Source organism: Passer domesticus, chromosome 32, assembly GCF_036417665.1.
Source record: "Passer domesticus isolate bPasDom1 chromosome 32, bPasDom1.hap1, whole genome shotgun sequence".
Classification (NCBI taxonomy): domain Eukaryota; kingdom Metazoa; phylum Chordata; class Aves; order Passeriformes; family Passeridae; genus Passer; species Passer domesticus.
In genome coordinates, this window is record NC_087505.1 from 149270 (window position 1) to 173705 (window position 24436).

Sequence of the window (24436 nt, forward strand, 5' to 3'; positions counted from 1 at the left end):
GCCGGGAAGGGCCGGGGGCTCCGGCGGCGCCGAGCCCGGAGCTGCGAGCCCCGAGCGAGCGGCGGCGGGGGCGGGGCCGGGGGCGGCGGGGAGAGGGAGCGGGAGAGGGAGGGAGGAGGAGGAGGAGGGAGGGAGGGGGAGAGGGAGGGAGGGAGGAGGAGGGGGGGGGGGGGAGAGCGGGGACGTGCGCGCGTGTCGCGCGTGGGGCTGCGCGGGGGAGCGCAGGAGGGGCGGGAGGGGGGGTTTGGGGAGGGAGAGGGGATTCGGGGTGTGCGAGGGGGAATTTGGGGTGAGGGAGAGGGGATTTGGGGTGTGCGAGGGGGGGTCGGGGGGCGAGAGAGGGGTTTTGGGGTGTGGGAGGGGGAATTTGGGGAGACTGAGGGGGGTTTGGGGAGGGAGAGGGGGTTTGGGGTGTTCGAGGGGGGATTTGGAGTGTGCAGGGGCGGTTTTTGGGGTGTTGAGGTGGGTTTGGGGCGGGTGAGGGGATTTGGGGAGACTGAGGGGGTTTTGGGGTGTGCAAGGGGGGTCTGGGGTGCGGGAGAGGGGGATTTGGGGTGGGAGAGCGGGATTTGGGGTGTGCAGGGGGATTTGGGGAGGGTGAGGAGGGTTTGGGGAGGGTGAGGGGGTTTGGGGTGTGCGGCGGGGTTTGGGGGGCGGGAGAGGGCATTTGGGGCTGGCCAGCGGGTTTTTGGGGTGTGCAAAGGGAATTTGGGGTGTGCGAGGGGGGTTTGGGGTGTGCGAGGGGGGTTTGGGGAGGCTGAGGGGTGCACAGCTGCATTTTTGGGGTGCACATCTGCATTTTTGAGTTCACACCTGCCTTTTTGGGGGTTCACACCTGCATTTTGGGGTGCACACCTGCGTGTGCACACCTGGAGCCGCAGGCGTGCACATCTGGCCGGCCCGTGCACATCTGGCCCCGCGTGTCCGTGTGTCTGTGTGTGTCTGTCTGTCTGTCTGTGCCTCTCCCCGTGCGTGGGCGCTCCTCCATCTCCCCGCGATTCCTTCAGGCCTGGAATTTTTTAATTTTCCCCCCCCCCCCTTTCCTCTTTTTTGAGCTTTTTCTCTTTTTCTCTTTTCTCCTTCTCTCATTTTCTTTTTTTTTCTCTCTCTCTCTTTTTTTTTCCCCCCTTTAATCTCAAATAGAATTTTATTTTTTCCTCCGCCTGGAGGGATTTGGAGGGGAGCTGGGAAAAGCCGGGAAGCGGCTCCCGGCCAAGGGGGTCGGGGAGCAGCCCAGCCCCCCCTCCCCGCATTTTTTTCCATGGAAAAAGCCATTTTTTCCCTCTCTCCCGGGGATTTCCAAACGCTTTCTCCCTGCCCTGCAGCGATCCCGGGCCCTGTCCCGTTCTGGGTCACACCGGGGGTCCCTCCTCTCTTTTCCATGGATCCCCCAGCCCCAGGAATTCCCAAATTCCGGGGGGGGGAGGCACCAAAAGCTTCCGGTTCCAAAGCGCCCGAGCCGGGCTGCAGCAAAAAGGGGTGAAAAGATCGGATTTTGGTCAAAAGGAATCCCACGGGGGACCCCAGGCCCGCGGGGGTTTTGGGGTTTTCTCCCAAATCCGCCCCAATTCCTTCCTTGGCCCCGGAGCGGGAGAGGCCCCGGAGCTGCCCCCGCTGCAGGAATTTGGGGAGGAGGAGGAGGAGGAGGGAGCGAGGGGTCAGGGAGGAGCCGGGAATTCGCTGACGGATCGGGAAAAGCCGCTGCGTCCGCACTCGGGAGCGGGCAGGGGGCACGGGGGGCGGGGGAGACCCCAAAACCTGCGGGGAGCGGGGGAGGAGAAGTCAGGGCCCGGACGGCTCGGCTGCAGCCGTCAGCCCGGAGTTAGCCCGGAGTTAGCCCGGAGTCTGGGCCGTTATCCCGGAGTTTGGGTTCGTTATCCCGGAGTTTGGGCCGTTATCCCGGAGTTTGGGTTCGTTATCCCGGAGTTTGGGCCGTTATCCCGGAGTTTGGGTTCGTTATCCCGGAGTTTGGGCCGTTATCCCGGAGTTTGGGTTCGTTATCCCGGAGTTTGGGCCGTTATCCCGGAGTTTGGGTTCGTTATCCCGGAGTCTGGGCTGTTATCCTGGAGTTATGCCGGAGTTTGATCCGTTATCCTGAAGTTTGGGCCGTTATCCCGGAATTTGGGCCCTTATCCCGGTGTTTGACTCATAATCCCGATGTTTGGCTCATTATCCCGGAGTTTGGTCCATAATCCCAGTTTTGGTCCATTATCCTGGTGTTTGGTCCATTATCCCAGCCTTGCACCCCAAATCCCGACAATGGACCCCAAATCCCGACACTGGATCCCAAATCCCAGCCCACGGGGGGGCCCCAACCGCTCCCCAATCCCAAAATTCCGGATCCCCAATCCCAAAATTATGGATCCAATCCCAGAACATCTGGGGGGACGAGGGCCCAGAAGTGACAGAGCCAGGAGGGGCACCCCAAATTCTGGGATTGGCACCTGGAGTTCTGGGATTGGCACCACGAATTCCGGAGATTGGCACCTGGAATTCCAGGGATTGGCACCCCAAATTCTGAGATTGGCACCACGAATTCTGGGATTGGCACCTGGAATTCCAGGGACTGGCACCCGCAGCTCCGGCTCTGGCGCCGGCCGCGCGTTTCTGGCGCCGGAGCGCCGGCGGCGGGCGGGATCTCCGGTGGGCCGTGAAATCCCAATCTGTGCCGGGAATTCCCGGGATATTGATCCGGGGCCTCGCGGCTCCCGGCGCCGGTTCTGCCCCTTCCTGGTGCCGCCGGAGCCGGGGAACCGGGAAATGTTTGGGGTGGAACGGGGAAATATTTGGGGTGGAACGGGGAAATGTTTGGGGTGGACCAGGAGGATCCTTGGGGGGGACGAGAAGAACATTTGGGGTGGCCAAATGCAGATCCTTGGGATGGACAAGGAGGATCCTTGGGATGGATGGGGAAAATATTTGGGATGGACGAGGAAAATCCTTGGGATGGGTGAGGAAGATCCTTGGGATGGCCAAGATGATCTTTGGGGTGGCCAAAAAAAACATTTGGGGTGGCCAAGGAGGATTTTTGGGGTGGCCAAGGAGGATTTTTGGGGTGGCCAAGGAGGATTTTGGGATGGCCAAGGAGGAGTTTTGGGGTGGCCAAGGAGGATTTTTGGGGTGGCCAAGGAGGAGTTTTGGGGTGGCCAAGGAGAATCTTTGGGGTGGCCAAGGAGGATTTTTGGCGTGGCCAAGGAGGAGTTTTGGGGTGGCCAAGGAGGATCTTTGGGGTGGCCAAGGAGGATTTTTGGGATGGCCAAGGAGGAGTTTTGGGGTGGCCAAGGAGGATTTTTGGGATGGCCAGGAGGATCTTTGGGGTGGCCAAGGAAAACCCTCCAGGTCAGCCCCAGGATCTCCACCGGGATTCCCTGGGGAGCTGCAGCCCTGGAATTGGGATGAAAGGAGGGAATTTCACTGCTTTCAATGGATTTTTATTTTTTGGGAAGCGTTCCCACAGGGAAGGAGCAGCCAGGCCGGAGGCTCCAGCCCTTCCCACCAAAACGCGCCTCTTTCGGATTCCTTTTTTATATTTTTTCTCTTTTTTTCCCCAAAATCCATTCCCAAGCCCCTGCCCTCCATCCCGCGGGAATTATCTCCGGGCGGGCGCGGCTGGGATTTGCAGGAGCTCCATTTCCCAAGGAAAAGCCTCTCCGGCCCCGAAATAACTCCTGAGCTCGAGGGGATTGCGGCCAAAATCCCGAGGCCCGGGGGGGCTGGGGGGACTGGGGGGGACACTGGGGGTGTTGGGGGACACTGGGGGGACTGGGGGACACTGGGGGTGTTGGGGGACACTGGGGGGACTGGGGGACACTGGGGGGCACTGGGGGATTGGGGGGACTGGGGGGACTGAGGGGCACTGGGGGGTGCTGGGGTGTGCTGGGGGATACTGGGGGGTGCTGGGGGGCACTGGGAGGACTGGAGGGGGACTGAGGGGTGCTGGGGCACTGGGGGGTGCTGGTGGATACTGGGGGACTGGAGGGGGACTGGGGGCACTGGGAGGTGCTGGGGGATATTGGGGGTGCTGGGGGGCACTGGGGGGGACTGGGGGGCGCTGGTGTGTACTGGACACTGGGGGGCGCTGGACACTGATACTGGTGGACACTGGTGGACACTGGGGGGTGCTGGTGGACACCGGTGGACACTGGGAGGTGCTGGGCACTGGAGGACACACTGGTCACTCTGTGTGCTGGTCACTCTGTGTGCTGGTCACTGCTGGTCACCGCTGGTCACTGCTGGTCACTGCTGGACCCTGGTGGGTGCCCCATTCTCCCCCCAGCCCAGAGCTGCTCCTCGGCCTGATCCTGATCCGGGGTGAATCCCCGATCCCCAATCCCCGATCCCCAATCCCAGACGGCTGAGCCGCGCTCTGCCCTAATCCCGGCCCGGCTGCTCCGGCTGCTGCCAGAGGGGCCTCCCTGCCTCAGTTTCCCCAGCCCCTAAATCCTGCTGCTCTGTGCCCACGGGTCTCTGAGTTCTGGGATCCCAAAACCCCAGGAACCCAGAATCCCAGAACCTCAGGATCCAAAGATCCCAGAACCTTGGGATCCCGGAACTCCTGAATTCTGGAATCTCAGGAACCCCAGAATTCCAGAATCCCAGAATTCCTGAATTCCAGAGCCCCAAAATCCCAGAATCCTAGAATCCCAGATCCCCTAACTCCAGAATCCCAGGATCCAAAGATCCCAGAACCCCGGGATTCCAGAACTCCTGAATTCCGGAATCTCAGGAACCCAGAACCCCAGAACCCAGAATTCCAGAACCCCAGAACCCAGAATCCAAAGATCCCGGGATCCTGGAATCTCAGAACCCCAGGATTCCAGGACCCCCGGAATCCAAGAATTCCTGAATTCCAGAACCCCAAACCCCAGAATCCTAGAATCCCAGAACTCCCGAACCCCAGGACTGATGAGGTTGGAAAAGCCCATCAAGCCCATCCGGAATTCCAGGAATTCCTGGGTCGCCTCCAGGGCTGCCCCTCCCTCCCTCCGCAGCCCCTTCCAGGCGGAAATTCCCCCTGAAATTCCCGATCCCGCAGAGCAAATTTGGGAATTGTGGCACAAGGAAGGACACAGAGCCCTTTGGGGAGCGCCCCGAGCCCATCCCGAGGATCCCCCAGGCCGTGCCTCGGGGTGTTCCCTCCCTAATTAATGTTCCCTAATTAATTCCCTAATTCCCCAAATCTCCCGCTTTTGTCTGGGCAGAGGTGACACCCAGGGGACAGCTGCCACCGGGATTATCGTCTCCACAAATGATTCACTGGGAGGCCACCAATTCATCAATCCAAATTAATTAATTAATTAAACCGCGGTGATTAATCCCCGGATCAGCAATGAGCTGTTAACCCGAACTTCTCCGGCCTGGAAAAATCCGCATTTTTCCCCTTTTTTTCCCCCCTTCAAACCCCCGCATTCAGAATGTGCATTTTCCAAAAATCCCTTCCCAAAACCCCGCGCTGGGATGATGGAATTCTGGGATTTTGGGGTTCCAAAATTCAGGAATTCTGGGATATTTGGGGTTCCAAAATTCAGGTATTCTGGGATTCTGTGGACCCAAAATTCAGGATTTCTGGGATTTTGGGGTTCTGGAATTCAGGAATTCTGGGATTTTTGAGTTCTGGAATTCAGGAATTCTGGGATTTTGGGGTTCTGGGGTCCCACCCCGACCCTTTTCCCGTCGGAACCAGCTCGGACACAGCTCCAGGATTTTATCTGGGGCTGGGGGCGTCACAGCTGCATCCCGGTTCCTCCATTCCCGGAGGGATTTGGGATTTGGGGGGGGTTCGGGGACCCCCCGGCCGCTCGCGGTCTCCTGCTGCCACCTCCCGGCCTCTGCTTCGAAAAGAATTCCCGGGATTTTCCCTCCCCGCCGCCTCGGGAATGCGGGATGGGAGCAGCGAATCCCATAAAAACCGTCCGGGAACGCGGGGAGGGTTTGGGGCTGGAACGGGGAGGATTTTGGGGCTGGAACGGGGAGGATTTGGGGGCTGGAATGGGGAGGATTTGGGGGCTCGAACGGGGAGGATTTTGGGGGCTGAAGGAGGATGATTTTGGGGCTGGAATGGGGATTTTTGGGGCTGGAACGGCGATTTTGGAGCAGAAGGAGGGGAATTTTGGGGCTAGAACGGGATGGATTTTGGGCTGTAAAGGGAATTTTGGGGCTGGAACGAGAAGGATTTGGGGGCTGAAGGAGGAGGATTTTGGGGGCTGGAATGGGGAGAATTTTGGGGCTGGAACGGGGAGGATTTTTGGGGTTGGAAATGGGGTTTTGAGGTTGTAAAGTGCATTTTGGGTTGGAGATTCCTCCCCAAACTCCCCGTCCTGCTGCTGGGGTGCCCGAGCTGGGGACAGCGGAGCCACCGCGGTGTCCCCAAAGCAAAACCCCCAACCCCGCGCCCTGCCGGGGCAATGAAAATGAATTCCCTGCGAGCGCTGGGGCTGAGAGCAGCACCCCCGCCGTGTCCCTGTCCCCTCGGCCAGAGGGGCGGCCGGGGGGCGACAGCGCGCCCGACCCCCCGGAGGAGGAAGAGGAGGAGGTGCAAAGGAGCCGCACGGGGCAGAGGAAGTCCCCGCCGGGCTCTCGGCAGCCCCGAGGGGTCCCCGCTCCGAGATGTCCCCGCCCGGGGGTGGCCGCTGTCCCCCGGCGCTGCTGGCGCTGCTGCTGGGGCTGGCCGGGAGCCGAGGTGAGGAGGGGGAGCGGGATGGGGGGCCGGGGGGCGATTGGGGATTGCGGGAATTCGGGAATTGCGGGGAATTCGGGAATTGCGGGGAAAAGCCGGAGCGGCGAGAGGGGCTCGGGGGATGGAGCGGGGCTGGCTGCGGCTTTGGGGGATTCTCCTCGGAGCCCTCAGCCCGCCCTGCCCGGGAGAGCCGAGCCGAGCCGGGCCGGGCCGGGCCGGGCCGTGACGCGGGGCCGGTTCCCTTTCCTGAGCAGAGTTGGGCTGAAAGTCGCGACTTCCCTGTCCCGACAGTTCCCCAACCCCACAGCTGCGACCTTTCCCTCTTCCCAAACTCAAATCCCTCTGCCCAGCCAGCACAGTTCCTTTTTCCCGGGATTTTGAGGCAGCTGCTGGCGACCCGGGGTCTTTTTTCCCCGAAAAGCAGCGACTTGGGGTGTGGGGAGCGGGGGAACCAGCGGGATTTGGGAGATGGATTCACCCTGGAGCATCTCCAGGTGCCTGGGGCATCTCCCGGCCACACCTTGGCGGGGTTTGGCGTCGTTGTTTTCCCGACAGCTCCAGGATTTGCAGAATCCCAGGATTTCTGAGGCTGGGAGAGAGCTCTGAGGTCACGGAGTCCAGGCTGGGACCAAGCCCCACCTGCTCCCCCAGAATTCCAGGAATTCCCTGGACACCTCCAGGGGTGGGGATCCAACCCTCCCTGAGCCCCTTCCAAGCCCTTTTCTCTTTTCCACGAGGAATTTTCCCAAATTTCCAGCCCTGGCAGAGCTGGAGGCCGTTCCCTCCTGTCCTGCCCCATTCCCTGGGATCAGATCCCAAATCCCCTCTGGCAGATCCCAAATCCCCCCTGGATCCCCCTTCTCTCCAGGCTGAGCCCCCCCAGCCCCCTCGGGAGAATTTGGACCCTCTCACCCACCCCGGCAGCTCCGGAGCAGCAGGAAAAGACAATTCCCGTGTCCTGCAGGAAAATTCCCGTGTCCTGCAGGAAAATTCCCGTGTCCTGCAGGAATTCCGGCACCTGGAGCAGGGGGAAATCCCTTCCCGTGCCCCCCGCAGGTCCCACCCATCAATAATCCCGGCTCCCACTCCCCCAGGGGAGGATTTCCTGCCTTTCCCTGCTCCAACCCCTGGAATTCCCAAATTGCCCGAGCCTCGGGGTGTCCCCACACCTGCACAGCCCGGGGCTGGAGCCGCTGGAAATTCGGGAGCAAAACTGTTTTGGGGAGGAAATTCCTGGTGGGAAGCCCCCCGGGATGGGTGGGGTTGGCCCCGGGGGCTGGGGAAGGGAGGGTTTGTGGGGCTGGGCCGTGCAAAGAGCCCCCAGAGCTGCCCTGACCACACGGAGCCGCAGGAAGCGGCGTCGGCCCTCCGGATGTTCCGCGGGTTTTATTTTGGGGGCCTTCGACATCCGGGGCTGCTCTCGAGAAGAGAAACGCAGAAAGTTGAGAGGAAAGGGGGCAGGGGGTGAAATTCCCTGGGATGGGGAGGGGGACGGGCACCGGGAGGGGGAGGGGAGGTGTGGAGAGAGAGAAAAACCCCTGGAACGGGGAATGGACACAGAACCAGTCTGGGATAACGGGGAGAGGGGAAATTTGGGATGGGGAATGGACACAGAACCAGTTTGGGATAACGGGGAGAGAGGGGAAATTTGGGATTGGGAACCAGCCCAGGATGGTGAGGAGAGAGTGGAACCCCTGGAATGGGGAATGGACCTTGACCAGTCTGGGATAATGGGGAGAGGGGAAATTTGGGATGGGGAATGGACACAGAACCAGTCTGGGATAATGGGGAGAGGGGAAATTTGGGATGGGGAATGGACACAGAACCAGTCTGGGATAACGGGGAGAGGGGGGAAATTTGGGAATGGAGATGGGGAATAGACACAGAATCAGTTTGGGGTGGTGTGAAGAACGGAATTTTTGGGATGTGGATGGGGAATGGGCCACTACCAGTTTGGGAGAATGTGGAGAAAATTGATGGGGAATGGACACTCAACCGGTCTGGGATAATGGGGAGACAGTAGAAATTTTGGGATGGGGATTGGGAACCAGCCCAGGATGGCGAGGAGAGAGTGGAACCCCTGGAATGGGGAATGGACGCTCAACTGGTCTGGGATAATGCGGAGAGAGGGGAAATTTGGGAATGAGATGGGGAATAGATACAGAACCAGTTTGGGATAATGGGGAGAGAGGGGAAATTTTGGGATGGGGAACAGACACAGAACCCGCTTGGGATGGTGTGGAGAGTGGAGTTTTGGGGATGGGGAATGGGCCCTGGGGCCAGGAGGGGCCTGGGTGGGCACTGCAGGTGCAGCCCAGGGGTGGCCCCAGCAGTGACCGTGTCCCCTCCGGAGCCACGGAGTCACAGCCTCACCCCGGCTCTGGTTTAGGATCCCCGGGATGCCAAACCCGAGTTGTGTCCGCGGGAGGATCGCTGTGCCTGGCGCCGGAGGAACCCCCGTGGGAGTGGACAGAGATCCACTGGAAAGTGAAAATTGGTTCCGGAACGTGGCAGAAGATCCTGACAGCCCCCAGGGATGGAACTGTCTCCTATCCCAGTGGTTCTTTCCATGGGAAAGGGAAATTCCAGCTGGGAAACTTCTCCCTGTGCATCTCCGCGGTTCACAGAGCCGACAGCGGGGTCTATGCGGCCGAGCTCGAGAATGGGTCAGTGATTTCCTCTCAGTGCTTCCGAGTGTCCGTGTGGGGTGAGTGCCTGGGTCCCTGTGTCTCCGTGTCCCTCTGTCCCTCATCCCCCTGTCCCCTGTTCCCTCTCACCCTCGCTGTCCCCGCAGACCCCCTCCCGCCGCCGGAGCTGAAATCCCAAATCCTGCAGCGGGATCGGGGCTGGTGCACCCTGGCCCTGCTCTGCTCCAGCCCCGGGAACGTCTCCTACAGCTGGGCCTGTCCCGGGCATCCCCCGGGGGAGCTCCCGGAGCAGATCCTGGAAAAGATCCCGGAGCAGATCCCGGGACGGATCCCGGAGGAGATCCTGGAGGAAATCCTGGAGCAGATCCCAGAGCAGATCCCAGAGCAGATCCCAGAGCAGATCCCGGGGGAGATCCCGGAGCAGATCCTGGAGGAGATCCCAGAGCAGATCCCAGAGCAGATCCCGGAGCAGATCCCGGAGCAGATCCCGGAGCAGATCCTGGGGATCCCCTCCCGGCTGATCCTGAGGCTCCCTGAGGGCGCCGAACCCCAAATCTGCCTCTGCAACGTCAGCAACCCCGCGGGGTGGAGCGCGGCCCGCGCCCGGCTCACCTGCCCAGGTGATCTGCCCGTGGATCCCGGGATTTCGGGGGGCTGGGAGGGATCCACCAGGGTGGGGACCAGGATTTAAAGTTTTGGAGTTTGTAAGTGGGTAAAAATGTGTTTCCAGCACTAAAAGCTTTTGAGCATGTATTTATTTCCATATAAAATTGTATTTACTATTATTTCTTATTTATACTTATTTGCTTATTACTATTTCTTAAATCCATAATTATTTACATATGGAAATTAATTTATGTACATATATTACAATATATAATACATTATATATATGTAATATATACCCATTTATATAAGTTTATAGAGAACATAAACTTATTTATATATCTTTAATCCATTATTATTTTTACACTTTTTATTTGATATACGGCAAAAATAACACTTTACAGATTCAAGAAATCCTGGAATGTTTTGGCTGGGAAGGGACCTTAAATCCCAGCTGAATTCCAGGATTCTGGGATTCTTTTCCTGAAATTCCAGAGAATTTCAGCCACTGGACACTGCTGGCTGTGGCTGTGGCCGTGGCCGTAGGGCTGACCCTGCTCCTCGTGGGCAGCTGCTGCTGGTGGAGGAAGAGGAGGAAGAATTCTCGGGAAGGTTTGTCCAGAATGTGGGGGCAGGATCCCAAATTTTGGGGTTTTGACCCCAAACTGACCTTTGGAACCCAAATTTGGGGATTCTGACCCCACAGGGACCCCCGGAGCCCCCTCAGGACCCTCGGAGATGACCGTCTACGCCGAGGTGGGAGAGAAGAAACCCTGCCAGGACCCCGTGAGTGCCTGGAATGTCCCTTCCCACCCAAAATCTGGGAATTTTGGGGTCGGAAAAGCCCTCCAAGGTCATGGAGTCCACCCTGGGGCTGAGCCCAGCCTGGTCACTCAGGGCCCGGTCATCCCTCGGACACATCCAGGACCAGGAACCCAAACCTCGGGCAGTTCCCAGGCCTGACCAGGCTTTCCATGGGGAAATCCCCTCCGTGTGGGAATTTCGGGAACCCCAAGTTGATCCTTTTAACCGTTCCTGGCATTTTTTGTGTCCCCAGGCCGGGACGGGGGAGGCCACCCAGGAAGGAGCCACCATCTACACCGTGGTCACTCCCAGGACACTGGTAGGGTCATTCCCGTGGGATCCCAGCTGATTCCCAGGCTGGATCCATTTTTTAATCCATTTTTTATCCCAAAATTTCCCATTTTTTGTGCATCCTGACCCTTTTTCCCTGGCAGGAGCACCCCAGGCAGCGGGAGGAACCCGAGAATTTCACCATTTACTCCACGGTCCAGCTCGGCCGCAGGGTGAGGCTGTCCTGAAGTGTCCCCAAGCCTTGGGGACACCAAATCCGTGTCCCCCAAGGTTCTGGGATTGTCATCCCACTTTTCCCAATGGGAATTTTCCCCTTTTTCCCACAGCCTTCCTCCATCAAGAGGAAGAGGCTGGACCGAGCTTTGGTCTCCACTGCCTACTTGGAGGTAATGGAGAATCCACGGGGGTTTTTTGGGATCAAAAATCCCAAAATGCCCCAAATCCCACCCGTTTCCTTGCAGGATAATGGGGGTTACAGGCGCTTGGGCTTCCCAAATCCTGCCGACCACCAGCACCCCTAAAACCCCGGAATTCCCATCCCTGTGGAATTCTCCAGGAAACTCCAGTGGACACTGGGATCAATGGAATAGAAATATGCAGAAATTCGAGTTTTTTCCCCCAAGATTCAACGCCCAGCTGTGCCTTGGAGCGAAGATTTGGGGATGGAAAACTCCAGAAGGGATGGATTTGGGATTGGGCAGGCGGGATGGGCAGGGGTGGGAATTTTGTGGTGTTTTTGGGGTTTGGAAAATTTGGGAATCCTTTTTTTTGTTTGTTTTTCTTGGTGAAGGGTGTGAAGAGGTTTGGGTTTGCCCGTCTGAGTTTCTGGCCAAGGCACCAATTCTGGGGTGGGTTTAGCGCTGGTCAAACCCCAGCGCTCACTGGAGTTGTTTGCTCATTGCCTGCTGTGAGATACGGAGCAGGAGGAGGAGGGCAAAACAGGCTCAAAACTTTAAATGGTATTAAAAAAATCTTTATCGACTGACTTAAAATAAAAATAAAAATAAAATCAGAATAAACCTTCGGAATGCTTATCCCCCAAGCTCTTTTCTTTCCCACTGACAACGTAAAGAGACAAAACCTGGCACTTTCAGTCAGTTTACCAACTCAAAACAGCCTGTCTTCAGCTCTCTTGTGGAGAGCAGTCTCTCTTGCCATGCCACGGAGACTTCTCCACAAGAAACAGCTCTTTCCTGGCTTTTAATTTTAATTTCCGTGAAGCGAACAAAGTCCATTGTGAGACAGCGGCTGCGCTGCCCCGGCCGTGAGGATTTTGGCCGGACAGTCTCGGCCTCGTGGTCGCTCTGGATTTTGGGGCCACCTCCAGTGCTGGCCACGAGGCCACTCCTGGCGCTTGGTGTGGCCGTGTGGCTGCTCATGGTGTTGGGACAGTCCTGGTGGCACGGCCCGGCTGTGGCAGGAATCTCAGCCCAGCCTGGCCGCGTGGGGCCGGTCAGTGACCCGTTCCCAGGGCAGAGGAAAGAGCTTTTCTTGGGCTTTGCTCATTTTTAAATCTCCTTTTCCACAGAGGCGTGTCCAGCTCCTTTCCGTGGTTTAACTGGCTGTCAATCTGCAAACCGAGCCAGGTGATTGGCTCCTCAGACCTCGCCAGCGGATTGGCTCCGCCCCACAGGGAACCAACCCCAAAGCCCCCGGGATCTCCCCCAACTAAAAACCCAACAATCGGTTAAACCACGAGGGGAGATGAGGCAGAATCAGGAGAACCCCAAATCCGCCCCAAACCCACCCTGAATCCACCCCAAATCCGCCCCAAACCCACCCTGAATCCACCCCAAATCTGCCCCAAATCCACCCCAAATCAGCCCCAAATCTGCCCCAAATCCATCCCAAATCTGCCCCAAACCCACCCCAAATCAGCCCCATCCTGGCTCTGTCCCCCCTCCCAGGTCCCACCTCCTGGGATGGTTTTCCTGGGCTCCAGGGATGGTTTTCCAGGCTCACCTTTGGATTTGCAGTGGAACAAGAGGTAAATTGATAAAAGCGACGCGATTTCAACCCCAGCTACGACGCCGATCCTGATCCAGCTGCTGGAGTTGGCACCTGGAAATGGAAGAAGATCCAGAGGCAACACCCCAAAATAAACCCGGCTCTTCCTGGCATTGGGGCAGGGGGAATTTGGCCTCAAATCCCACCCTGATCCCTCATTCCAGGAGATCTCACTCCAAGCCAGCACAGAGGCTGGACAAGCACTGGACAAGGACGAGGATCCCAGAATTCCCAAATTCCCCAGTTGTTGGGTCAGAAAGGAACTCCGGAGATCTCCCAGCACTGCCAGGACGGGGTCACCCAGAGCAGGGGACACGGGGACACGGCCAGGTGGGTTTGGGGTGGCTCCAGAGGGGGACACTCCATGGGAAGAGGTTCTCACATGGAGGTGGAACTTCTGGGGGTTGGGTTTGTGGCCACCACTCCTTGTCTTGCCCTGGTGCCTCTGGGAAGAGCCTGGACATTGCCAGGAAAGGGATTTTGGGAGGAGCTGGAGGGTGCTGGGCTCGGGCTCCCCAGTCGCCCTTCCTGGCTGGACGTGGAAAAGCTGCCCTGGGCACTCGGGGACACTCGGGGACACTTGGGAACACTCACTCAGGAGTGAGGATGGACATGGACAGGGGTGGCAGCTTACCTGGGCTGGCAGGGTGGGTGTTTTTTGCTGGCAAGGGGAGAGAACGGGGACAGGGGTCAGAGCTTCCCTCTGCATCCCAGGGAGAGCCGGACCCCGGAGAGTGGGATCAGCCCAGCCCAAGCTCAACATTCCCATCCCATCCCAACTCATCCCAACCCCAAATGCCAGCTTTTCCTGCTCTCAGGGGATCGGGATCAGCCCATCCCACTGTTCCCCACCTGTCCCCAGCTCTCACCTGAGCAGAGCACCCCGGGGGTGGTGACGGTGATGCTCCTGCTGCTGACGGGGTTCCGTGCCATGCACGTCAGCGGCTCCAGTTCTTCCAGGGATGATTCGTTCACCCGCAGCACCACGGAGTCCCCGTCCCGCGGCTGATCCCGCACCCTCCAGCTGTAGGAGACGTTCCCGAGGCCGGCGCCGGGCGCGGAGCAGCGCAGGGAGAAGCTGCAGCTCCCGTCCGAGCAGTTCTGGGCCTCGCAGGTCACCGTGGGCTCTGCCAGCTCCCCTGGGGGCACCGGGGTGTCACAAACCTCTCTTTTAGGATAAAAAACTTCAAAAGAACACTAACTGCACCTACTGAACACCTGGAGGGTGAAGGTGGATCGTTTTCCATCAATGATTACAGAGTAGGTCCCGGCGTCCTCCATCCTCAGCTGGGAGATGGTGAGCACACGGCCCTTCTCGGAGACAGCAAAACGGGTTTGGAATTTGTCTTTAGAAAATACCGGTTGAGGAGGGTCCTCAAATCCCACAACCAATATGGGTTCATTCCCAAAATTCCAGAATGCTGCACTTTTGTCTGTGTTGTGGCTGCGGAAGGTCACAAACCTGCCCAGGACCCCGATCACCTCCGTGGTGTCGCTGGCGCTCACTGGGGAGAGAAAGCGGGGAGGGAACATGAGATGGGGGTGGGATGGAGGAGGGGGAATGTCGGATGGAGGTGGGCTCAGGGTGGGATGGAGGAGGGATGGAGGTCAGTTGAAGGGGGCAGGAAGGTGGGATGGAGACAAGATGAAGCTGGGATGAAGGAGGGGTGAAGGTGGGATCAAGGTGGGATGGAGGTGGGCTGGAGGAGGGATGAAAAGGGGAAATGGAGGTGGGATGAAAAGCTGGGATCAAGGTGGGACCAAGATGGGATCAGGGTGGCATGAAGTTGCTGAACCCAGAGAATGAAGCCAGACCTGGTGGGATCTGGTGATTCCTGGTGGGAACTGGCGATTCCTGGTGGACTCTCACCATTCCATGTGGGATCTCAGCATTGCAGAGATGAGAACCCTCCCACACTCCTTTGGATGCAGCCCAGGACAAGGTCCAGGATCCCTCTGGGTCCATCCCTTCCCTCCAGGGGCCACACTGCTACCTTGGGTCACCAATTCCAGGAGGAAGCAGTTGTTTTTTTTTATTTTTGCAACTTCCCATTTCCAGATAACCATGCCACCCGGTCTCGACTGGGAATGGAGTTTTTCTTCCCAGTTTTTCTAACAGGGAACTGATCCTGGCTCAGCCCCGAGGCTGGGCTTGGAATTTCTGGCTCCCTCAGCCTCAGGCAGCCTCTGGGGCACGGACAATGGAAGATCAGGAAGGAAAAGCTGCTGGGGAAGACAAACTTGCAGGAAATATACTGAATAATGAAGCCACGGGATGGTTCACATGATAAACCCCCCACAGAGGCTGTGGGGAAGGGCTGGGCTGAACCTTGCCCAATTTCTCTCTTTTCAGCCAGAAAACAGCCCAGGATGAGACCTCCAAAAACCAGGAGGCAACGGGGAGAGGAGCAGGAGCTGAAGGCAGAGCAGGAGGTCTGGAGAACATCTGGAGCAGAGGCTGGGCCAGAGATGGACACCAGGGATGGACAGCAGGGATGGACACCAGGGAGGGACAGCAGATGGACAGCAGGGATGGACAGCAGAGATGGACACCAGCTCTCCAGCAGCAGCTTTCCATGGCAGCAGCAGCTCCATGGCAGCCCTGGATCCCAACATTGGGCACAAATCCTCCCCGTGGAGCTGCTCTGGTGCTCCCACCCAGCCCTCAACCCCAAAAACCCTAAAAACAGCCCCAAATCTCCTTCCCAGGGGACAAGGAGCACCTGGCACTCACTGGTTTGGTGGAGGACCATGAGTGTGGCAAGAAAAGGGATCCAAAACACGTCCATGGGTGTCAGGAACAGAGAGGATTTGGGGCACCAGCATGCAAAAATGAGCACCAGAAAGAGGAAGAACAAGGAAGAAGTGTCTTTGTGGCTTTTCAGGCTCGAGGTAGAGGGGAGGGCTTTGGATGTGGTTTGTGACGAAAATGACGCATCAAGGAGGGGCAATTCACTCTCACACAGAAATTTGAGGTGTTTAAAAAAACCCAAAGCATTCTGTTTTCAAGGAAAAAGGAGGAAACTCCAGGTGTTTACAAAAAACCAACCCCGTTCCCAAGGAAAGATGAGGGTGGCCGCTGGGACAAAGTGTCACCATGGCCGTGTGTGACAAATGGCTCAGTGCTCCGTGAGACTGGAATGGTTTGGGATGGAAAGGAACCTTAAATCCCAAAAAATCCCAGCTCCATGGGCAGGGACCTTCCCCTGTCCCACGTGGTTCCAGCCTGGCCTTGGGCACTTCCAGGGGTGGGAAATCCATGGAATCACCTGGGGCCCTCACAGGGAGCAATTCCAACCCAAAATCCCACCCAAATCCCGTCCTGTCCCCCTGACTCCACTTCCCCTTTTCTGAACATTTCTGCCTTGGGAAAATTCTCCTTCCATTTTTCCTGAAGCCTCTTCAGGTCCTGCAAGGCCACAGCGAGGTCACCCCAGAACTTCTCTCCAGCTGAACAGCTGAACTTCCTGGGGTTGGAAAATGCACAGCCCCATTTGTTTTCCCAGGATTTTGGGGCAGCAGGTGGTGAGCCAGGGTCTTTTTTCTCCTAAAAGCAGCAATTTTGGGCTGTGCGGAACAGGAAACTGCGGGATTTGGGAGATGGATTGACCCTGGAGCATCTCCACGTGCCTGGGGCATCTTTTCGGTGCACCTTGGAACGACCATTCACAGATCCACAGGTGTGGGAATGACCATTGCTGGTTCCACAGGTGTGGGAATGACCATTGCTGGTTCCACAGGTGTGGGAATGACCATTCCTGGTTCCACAAGTGTGGGAATGACCATTGCTGGTTCTACGGGTGTGGGAATGACCATTGCTGGTTCCATAGGTGTGGGAATGACCATTGCTGGTTCCACAGGTGTGGGAATGACCATGGCTGGTTCCATAGGTGTGGGAATGGTCATTCCTGGTTCCACAGGTGTGGGAATGACCATTCCCAGATCCATGGGTGTGGGAATGACCATTCCTTATTCCATAGGTGTGGGAATGACCATTGCTGGTTCCACAGGTCTGGGAACGACTATTCCCAGATCCACAAGTGTGGGAATGACCATTCCCATGGATCCGCCACCATTCCCAGCTCCAGGTGCATCCAGAGCATCTCTCCCTTTTCCCACAGCTCCAGGATCCCGCTGGAATTCCTCCAGCACAGCCAGGAGGTTCCTTTCCTGTGTCCAGCCCTTGTTTGACCATCCCGCACCGCTCTGGCCATGCTGGACACACCAAGAGCTCCTCCCGGTTCCTCCGGGGCTGCTCAGGGATCCCCAAGGGATCCCCCGGGATCAGCGGCGGTTCCAGCCGGGCACGGACCCCAGGGAGGATCCCGGGGAGGCTCAGGCCACGGGAAGGGTCACGCTGGCGTAAACCGTGGTGGGCTCCTGGGGGGACAGAAATGGGGGCACAGAGGGGTCAGCGAGGTGGCCGGGCCGGGGGTCACCCACGGGCGGGGGTTTGGGACAGTCCCCCTTACCTGGGACAGCGGGGGGCGTCCCCGCGGGGTTGGGGACCCGGCCGGGGAGCGGGGGGCTCCGTCGGGGGCCGGGGGTGGCCCGGTGGCCGCGGTGTAGATGGTGGTGCAGGACGGGGGGGTGGCGCTGGGGACGGTCCCTTTGGGCTTCTGAGGGAGGGAACAAAGGGTGGGCAGCGACCCGAGGGTCCCCACGGGGCCACCCTGGTCCTGCTGCCACCTTTTCCTGCCGGGGTTGTGCCCAGCGGGGCTCGGAAAAGGGGAAAAATCCCGGAGTTTGTCCCCAAAGCCACCCTGGGATGTTGGGGGCTCGGCAAGTTGTGTCATCGGGCTTTATTCCCGAAATTCCCAAATTCCGGGTGAGTGGTGTGGCAGGGATGGGTGACACCCCCAATGACACACTCTCCTTTCCCCCCCCTTTTCTCTAGTTTTCCCTTTCCCCCCTTTTCTTCCCCTTTTCCTCTTTTTCTCCCTTAATCCCCTTTTTGCCCTTTCTCCCTCTTTTTATATCTTCTTCCTCTTCCTCCCCTTTCCCCCTTTTTTTCTGTTTTCGTTTCCTTTTTGCCCTGCACTTACTCTCCCCCTTTTTCCCCCTTATCCCCCCTTTTCCCCCTTTTTCCCCCCTGTTCCCCATTTTTCCCTTTTTTCCCCCTTATCCCCCATTTTCCCCCATTTTCCCCCTTTCCCCCCTGTTTTTCCCCATTTTCCCCCCTCACCTGCACCCGCTGCACCTGGGCGTAGATGGTGGCGCTGGTTGGGGTGGCCTGGGAGGGGTCCGGGGTGGCCTGGGAGGGGTCTGGGTCACCTGTGGGTGGGGAGGGGTTGCACAATCCCGGGATCAGCCAGGCTGGAAAACAATTCCGAGGTCTCCCAGTCCGAGCGGTGCCCAGTCCCTTCTTGGTCATCCCAAGGAATCTCCAAGAATTCCTCGGACACCTCCAGGGGTGACCACCCCAACCCTGAGCCCCTTCCAAGGCATTTTCCCTTTTCCAGGAGGAATTTTCCCAAATTTCCCACCCTGGCACAGCTCGAGGCCGTTCCCTCTTGTTCTGCCCCATTCCCTGCGATCAGATCCCAAATCCCCTCTGGCAGATCCCAAACTCCCCCTGGATCCCCCTTTTCTCCAGGATCACCCCCCAGCCCCCTCAGGAATTCTCCTTTCAGGATTTTCTCCCCCAGAATCCCATCCTTGGTCCCTCAGGGCTGGGCTGGGGGAGGATCCCAGCGATCCCAATCCCAGTTCCACCCCTCAGGACCCCGGGTGGCCGCGTGGGGACCCGTCACAGCCTGGACCCGCTGGCCTCGGAATTCTTTCCCAAGCTCCGGGATTTTGGGGATCAGACCTCGGGAACCCCCACCCGCTCCAGGACGCCCCAAACTCACGTCTGGCCCTGAAGGTGACAATGGCCACGATGATGAGGATGATGACAATGATGGCACCGAGCACCGCCAGAGGCACCACGAGCTCTGTCCTCTCCCTGGGGACACCTGGGACACGAGGGGACACACAGGGGAGGTGGCCCCGGGTCACCCAGAGCCTTTCGTCACCTCTGTCACCTGATTTTGGGGCTGATTTTTGTCACCTGTCCCCTGATTTTGGGGTGATTTCCATCACTTTGTGCCCTGACTTTGGGGTGGATTTTTGTCACCACTGTACCTAATTTCGGGTCTGAATTTTGTCCCTTCATCACCTGATGCAGAGGCTGAATTTGTCACCTCTGTCACCTGATTTGGGGTTGATTTGCTGCAGAACAGGAAGCAAAGGGCAGGAAATGCCTCTGAGCTCTCTTTATTTGCCTTATTTGAGCTAAAAACCCACTGGGGGCTGGATATGGGGTCAGAAAAAATCCCCCAAAATCTCCCTGGCGGCTTTAAGGGGGCTCGAGGGACAGAAATATCTTGAATATTCATAAAAATATCTCCAATATCCGTAAAAATCTCTTGTCTAAAGGGGGATATTTCTAATCCATAGAAATATCTCAAATATCTGCAGAAATCTCTCAAATTCCCCCACCAATATCTCAGATTTCCGCCCAAATCCACCAAGTTCCCATCGCTGTGCTGACAGCACGGGGGCATCTCCAGAGCTTCCTTCCCACCCCACAACCCTGGGATTCTGAGGTTTTGGGATTCTGAGATGCCGGGGTTCCAAAATTCTGGGGTTCCAGGTTTCTGGGGTTCCAGGATTCCAGGGTTCTGAGATTATGGGATCCCAGGATTCTGGGATTATGGGATTCTGGGATTTGAGGATTCCCGGGTTATGGATTTCCAAGATTCTGAGGTTCTGGGGTTCTAGGATTCCAGGATTCCGGGATTCCAGAATTCTGTGATGCCAGGATTCTGGGATTCGAGGATTCCCAGGTTCTGGAATTCCAGGATTCTGGGGTTCTGGGGTTCTAGTATTCTGTGATTCCGGGATTCCAGGATTCTGGGGTTCTAGGATTATGTGATTCCAAGATTCTGGGGTTCCGGGATTCCAGAATTCTGCGGTTCCGGGGTTCTGGGATTCTGGGGTTCCGGGGTTCCGGGGTTCCGGGGTTCTGGGGCTCTGGAATTCCAGGATTCCAGGACACCAGGACCTACCCCGCTGCTCGGCGCCGCACTGGGCCGCGTCGAAGGCGGCACGGCGGCTGCTGACGGGGTTGCGGGCGGTGCAGACGCAGCCGAAGGCCGCGCCCCGCAGGGAGAAGGAGAGGCGCAGGACGCTGCCGTTCCCGGAGCAGATCCCCCCGGTGCCGTTGTCCCGGCTGTCCCAGCTGTAGGAAACGTTGTCCCCCCGCTCCGAGGAGCAGTTCAGCGCCAGGGAGCAGCTCCCGTTGGAGGATTCCCGATGCAGGATCCGGATGCTGGGGTCGGCCACCGGCTCTGGGGAGAGACGGGAATTCCAGGCTGTGGAATGGAGGTCGGTGTTTTCCACCTCCCACGTCCCAGACATGCTTCCAAAAGGCTGAGAACTCCCAGAAAAAAAACCAGCAACATCCAGGAAAACAGCAGGAAATGCCAGGAAAAGGCCGGGAATATCCAACAAAAAGCCGGGGAATTCCGGCAAAAAGCTGGGATCGGCCTCCAGCTCTGGAAAAAGGAGAAATGGAAATTCCAGGATTTTTTGGACATCAGGGTGGGCATTTCCCACCCTGACCACCATACACCTCCCAGACCTGATCCCAAAATGCTGGAATCATCCGGGAAAAGGCCTGGAACATCCAGGAAAGGCCTGGAACATCCAGAAAAGGCCTGGAACATTCAGGATAGGCCTGGAACATCCAGGAAAGGCCTGGAACATCCAGGATAGGCCTGGAACATCCAGGATAGGCCTGGAACATCCAGGAAAGGCCTGGAACATCCAGAGAAGGCCTGGAACACCCAGGAAAGGCCTGGAACATCCAGAGAAGGCCTGGAACGTCCAGGAAAAGGCCTGGAACATCCAGAGAAGGCCTGGAACATCCGGGAAAAGTCCTGGAACATCCAGAGAAGGCCTGGAACACCCAGGAAAAGGTCTGGAACACCCAGGAAAAGGCCTGGAACACCCAGGAAAGGCCTGGAACATCCAGGAAAAGGCCTGGAACATCCAGGAAAGGCCTGGAACATCCAGGAAGAAGCCGGGATCACCATCCCGGTGATTCCCAGAGGATTTTTTTACCAAACACTTCCAGCTGGATCTGCCAGACCTCCTCCTCCGACCCCTTGTTGACGCTGTACTCGTAGAGCCGCTGGTCATCCCGGCTGGTGTTGAGGATTTCCAGGGAAAAGTTCTGCTCGCGGAAGCGCATCCGCTCCGGCTGGAACTCCGAGTGATTCCCGCCGGAAATCTTCACCAGGAATTTCTTCGTCAGCGGCTCCTTTATGATTTTTTTCCAGGAGGCTTCCCCGAATTGCTCGGTGCGTTCCTGCAGCTCGCGGGGGATCCGCAGGAGCGTCGCCTCTCCCAAAATTCCCAGCACTGTTTCCTTGGCTCCGATCCCTGGGAAGAGGGGAGGGAGAAGGGTTGAAGTTCATGGGATCGTCCTCATCCCAATCCTGGAGGAATCCTCCAGGATCGGGTCAGGCATGGCCTGGATCCAGCCTGGTGAGCCACAGGATCCCAGATCCACGGGAGAAACCTCCAGATCCAAGGGAGAGACCCCAAATCCAAAGGTGAGACCCCAAATCCAGGACAGAAATCCCCAGATGCAAAGGTGAGACCCCAAATCCAAAGGAATCTCTTTCCCAACTTCAAACCTCCTGGAATTTTGGGAATTGCAGCCACCTGGAAGCAGGTTCAGGAACAAATCCCACATTTTCCTTCTGGTTGAGGTGGTCCCAGGTTGGTTTTTTTTTTGGAAAAAAAAAAACCTGAGGGGTGTCATCACACCCCAGGATTCCCGTGGGAGGATTTTTCCCCCCAAACCCTCTTTGTTGTTTTTTATTCCAAGCCAATGATTCAGAATTTCCTCGATTTGGATTTTCCTCGACTCATATTTTCCCTCATTTCCGGGCAAACAAATTTTGAATTTGTACGAAATTGTGGGAGGAGAAGGAGGAGGAGCCAAAGCAGGAGCTGCCAAAAGCAGAGAAGGGTCCCCATTGTGCCACCCCCACTTTTCCCGAAGTCTTTTTTCCATGGGTTTTGGCCCAGAAAGGAAAGGGAAAAGGAAAGGAAGAAAAGGGAAGAAAATGGAAGAAAATGGAAGAAAAAGGAAGAAAAAGGGAAAATGGAAAAGGGAAATGGCCTCCTACTGGTGGAACCTGGAATTCTGGCTGGAAGCCTGGAGGGAATTTTGGCTCTGCAGACCCCCCAAAACCAGGGATTTGCCCCATTTTCATGGAAGTTGTCCCATGGCAAAGGGTTGGAAGCCAAGGGTCCCATGGCAAAGGGTTGGAAGCCAACAATCCTCAAGGCCCTTCCAGCCCAAACCATTCCATGATTTTATTCCTTGGGAATCTCCCAGCCCAGGGATCTGAGCCAATCCTCCGGGAATCTTCCTCTGGAACATCCCAACTCCCTCTGGAACTGGATTAATCCCTCAGGGCTCTCACGACCCTGCTAAAATTCGTCCAAATCCTTCACTTTTCCGGCTGAATTTTTTCCATCACATTTTAATCCCCTCCTCCCTCTGGGAGAGTTTTAGGGACACTCCTCACATCCCACCTGGAGCACCTCCACCCCAAAGCCCTAAACCCCTTCAGATCCACCAAAAAAACCCCAAAATCCAGGAGAAACCACCCCAAACCCCCCAAAACTGGGGAGGAAACCCTACATACCCCAAAGAGCTCCGAGGGTGAGGAGCAGCTGGAGCCAAGCCCCGGAGCCCATCCCGGGATCACGGAGCCTTCGCTGCTCCGGGGCTCAGAGCAGGTGCTGACAGGAAGACCTTCACCCCCAGGCTTCTCATTTCCTGTTTTTGGGGGCTGAATGAGTCGAGCCTTTGCCTTTTATCTTCTTTGGTCGGAAATTATTCAAAGCGTGGGGTTGTGCTCCGTGCCCCAGAAATGATGCGGAGAAAAGCAGAAAATGGGTTTGGTTTTCCCGCCAGAATTCCGTTATCCTGCTGAAGGTCCTCAAACTGCTCTGAAAAAAGAGGAAAAATCCAGTTTTGAAGGAATTTCATGGATTTTTCCAGCTCTGGAGAGATGGAAGCTTCAAAGCAATCCCGCTAAGGGATGTGGGCAGCTCCTCGGAGCATCCCAAAATTTGTTTCATCCCCCCGGGGTGGGGCCACGCAGAAAGGTGAGAAAACACCAAATTTCCCAGGAATATCCCAGCTTGGAGCTCCATGGGATCCACCGAAGGAGGAGAAGGATGGGAGGTCACCAAAAACTCACCTGGGAGAAGCCAAATCCTCGTTTTCGGTGGATTTGGGATCAGCTGGGGATGGGGATGGTCCTTCCTGGAGGAATGGCTGGGAAAGGCCAGAAAAATCCAGTCATGGATCTGCTGCTGGAAAATCTTGACTGGTTTTGGTGGAGGAGCTTTGAAATCCGAGGGTTTTTGCCTTTTTCTTCCTCCAAATTTCACCAATTTTCCCAATTTTCAGGGTGTGGATAGAACAGGAATTCCAGGATCCCTGAGGCCGGAGAAGAGCTCTGGGATCCAACAATCCAAGATGTCACTGACTCCCACCTTGCTGCTCCTTGGACACCTCCAGGGCTGAAAATTCCGGGATTTTAACCCAAATCCCATCCTGGGATTGGATCACATCCCGCTGCTTTCCAGGGAAGCCCAGCTCAGAGTTTTCCACGAGGTTTTGCTGCCGGGCAATGATTTTTGAATGACAAAAAACCCTGAAACCACCAAAAAAACCCCACCCGGAACATCCGGTGAGGCTCCTCCTTCCTTGCTCAGAAAGCACCTGATAGGTAAAAACCCAAAGCCATCATTTCCCAAAAATCAGACTTTTACAGAAAAAATACGAATGGGGAAGAGCAGGATGAATTAATCCAGGAAAACCAGCTGTGGTTCCTCCTGGAAACTTCTGGAACGGGAGCTTGGAAGGATTTTGGGGTGGCAAAGGCATTGGTTTTGGGGTGTTTGGGGGCATTTTGGGATTTTGGGGGGTATTTTGGAGTTTTTTGTGGTGTTTTTAGAGGCACAAATCCCACCTGGAATTCCCATGGCCAGGCTGGATTTCTCCATGGATTTCTCCAACCCCCAGGTCCCAAAAGGAAAATTTTCAACCTGGAAATGGTCCAGAAAAGCCAAAAAATCCCCCCCAAAGGCAATTTTCCCCACCTGGGCTTGGCTAGCATCAGGCAGGAAAAATTAATGAAGTGAAATCATCCAGAGGAAAACTCCTTTTGGGAACAAGGAACATAAAATGGCAGGAAAAACCTCTTTTAAGTGGAAATAATGATCCTAAATTTGTTCTTTTCCTCATCAATTCATCCTGGAATTTTCTGCCTGGAAGCTCGCCTGAGATTTATTTATTATTATTTATTATTATTAATTAATTATTAAT

At 56.8% G+C, this 24436-nt stretch overlaps 3 protein-coding genes and 1 long non-coding RNA gene across 7 annotated transcripts; 1 reads left to right on the top strand and 3 right to left on the bottom strand.

Moving 5' to 3' along the window:
- Nucleotides 1-4067: 4067 nt before the first annotated feature.
- Nucleotides 4068-12049, top strand: LOC135288318 (uncharacterized). 3 transcript variants are annotated; one of them, XM_064401680.1, is made up of 10 exons: nucleotides 4068-4252; nucleotides 5202-6679; nucleotides 9066-9383; nucleotides 9471-9944; nucleotides 10426-10542; nucleotides 10637-10716; nucleotides 10988-11053; nucleotides 11169-11237; nucleotides 11352-11411; nucleotides 11487-12049. In XM_064401680.1, the coding sequence occupies exons 2-10, from the start codon at nucleotides 6607-6609 to the stop codon at nucleotides 11544-11546; spliced, it is 1317 nt and encodes a 438-aa protein (XP_064257750.1). In that variant the 5' UTR covers nucleotides 4068-4252; nucleotides 5202-6606; the 3' UTR covers nucleotides 11547-12049. The 3 variants fall into 3 exon arrangements, with proteins under 3 accessions (XP_064257750.1, XP_064257748.1, XP_064257747.1); XM_064401678.1 differs by having other exon boundaries at nucleotides 4068-6679; XM_064401677.1 differs by lacking the exons at nucleotides 4068-4252; nucleotides 5202-6679 and having other exon boundaries at nucleotides 8066-9383.
- Nucleotides 11983-13666, bottom strand: LOC135288320 (uncharacterized). The gene is made up of 2 exons (XR_010351499.1): nucleotides 12988-13666; nucleotides 11983-12595 (listed from the first exon to the last, which is right to left on the bottom strand). It is a non-coding gene; the product is annotated as an uncharacterized LOC135288320 (long non-coding RNA).
- A 194-nt stretch (nucleotides 13667-13860) lies between these two features.
- Nucleotides 13861-17140, bottom strand: LOC135288040 (T-lymphocyte surface antigen Ly-9-like). The gene is made up of 3 exons (XM_064401326.1): nucleotides 15767-17140; nucleotides 14244-14537; nucleotides 13861-14171 (listed from the first exon to the last, which is right to left on the bottom strand). Exons 1-3 carry the CDS (start codon nucleotides 15819-15821, stop codon nucleotides 13861-13863), a joined length of 660 nt encoding a protein of 219 aa, XP_064257396.1. The 5' UTR covers nucleotides 15822-17140.
- Nucleotides 17141-17278: 138 nt separating this feature from the next.
- Nucleotides 17279-24407, bottom strand: LOC135288279 (signaling lymphocytic activation molecule-like). Of its 2 annotated transcripts, XM_064401637.1 has the most exons (9): nucleotides 23602-24407; nucleotides 23304-23380; nucleotides 22743-23049; nucleotides 21142-21462; nucleotides 20085-20366; nucleotides 18885-18989; nucleotides 18218-18306; nucleotides 17505-17651; nucleotides 17279-17412 (listed from the first exon to the last, which is right to left on the bottom strand). In XM_064401637.1, the coding sequence occupies exons 3-9, from the start codon at nucleotides 22792-22794 to the stop codon at nucleotides 17368-17370; spliced, it is 1041 nt and encodes a 346-aa protein (XP_064257707.1). In that variant the 5' UTR covers nucleotides 22795-23049; nucleotides 23304-23380; nucleotides 23602-24407; the 3' UTR covers nucleotides 17279-17367. The 2 variants fall into 2 exon arrangements, with proteins under 2 accessions (XP_064257707.1, XP_064257706.1); XM_064401636.1 differs by having other exon boundaries at nucleotides 23304-24407.
- Between the last annotated feature and the right edge of the window lie 29 nt (nucleotides 24408-24436).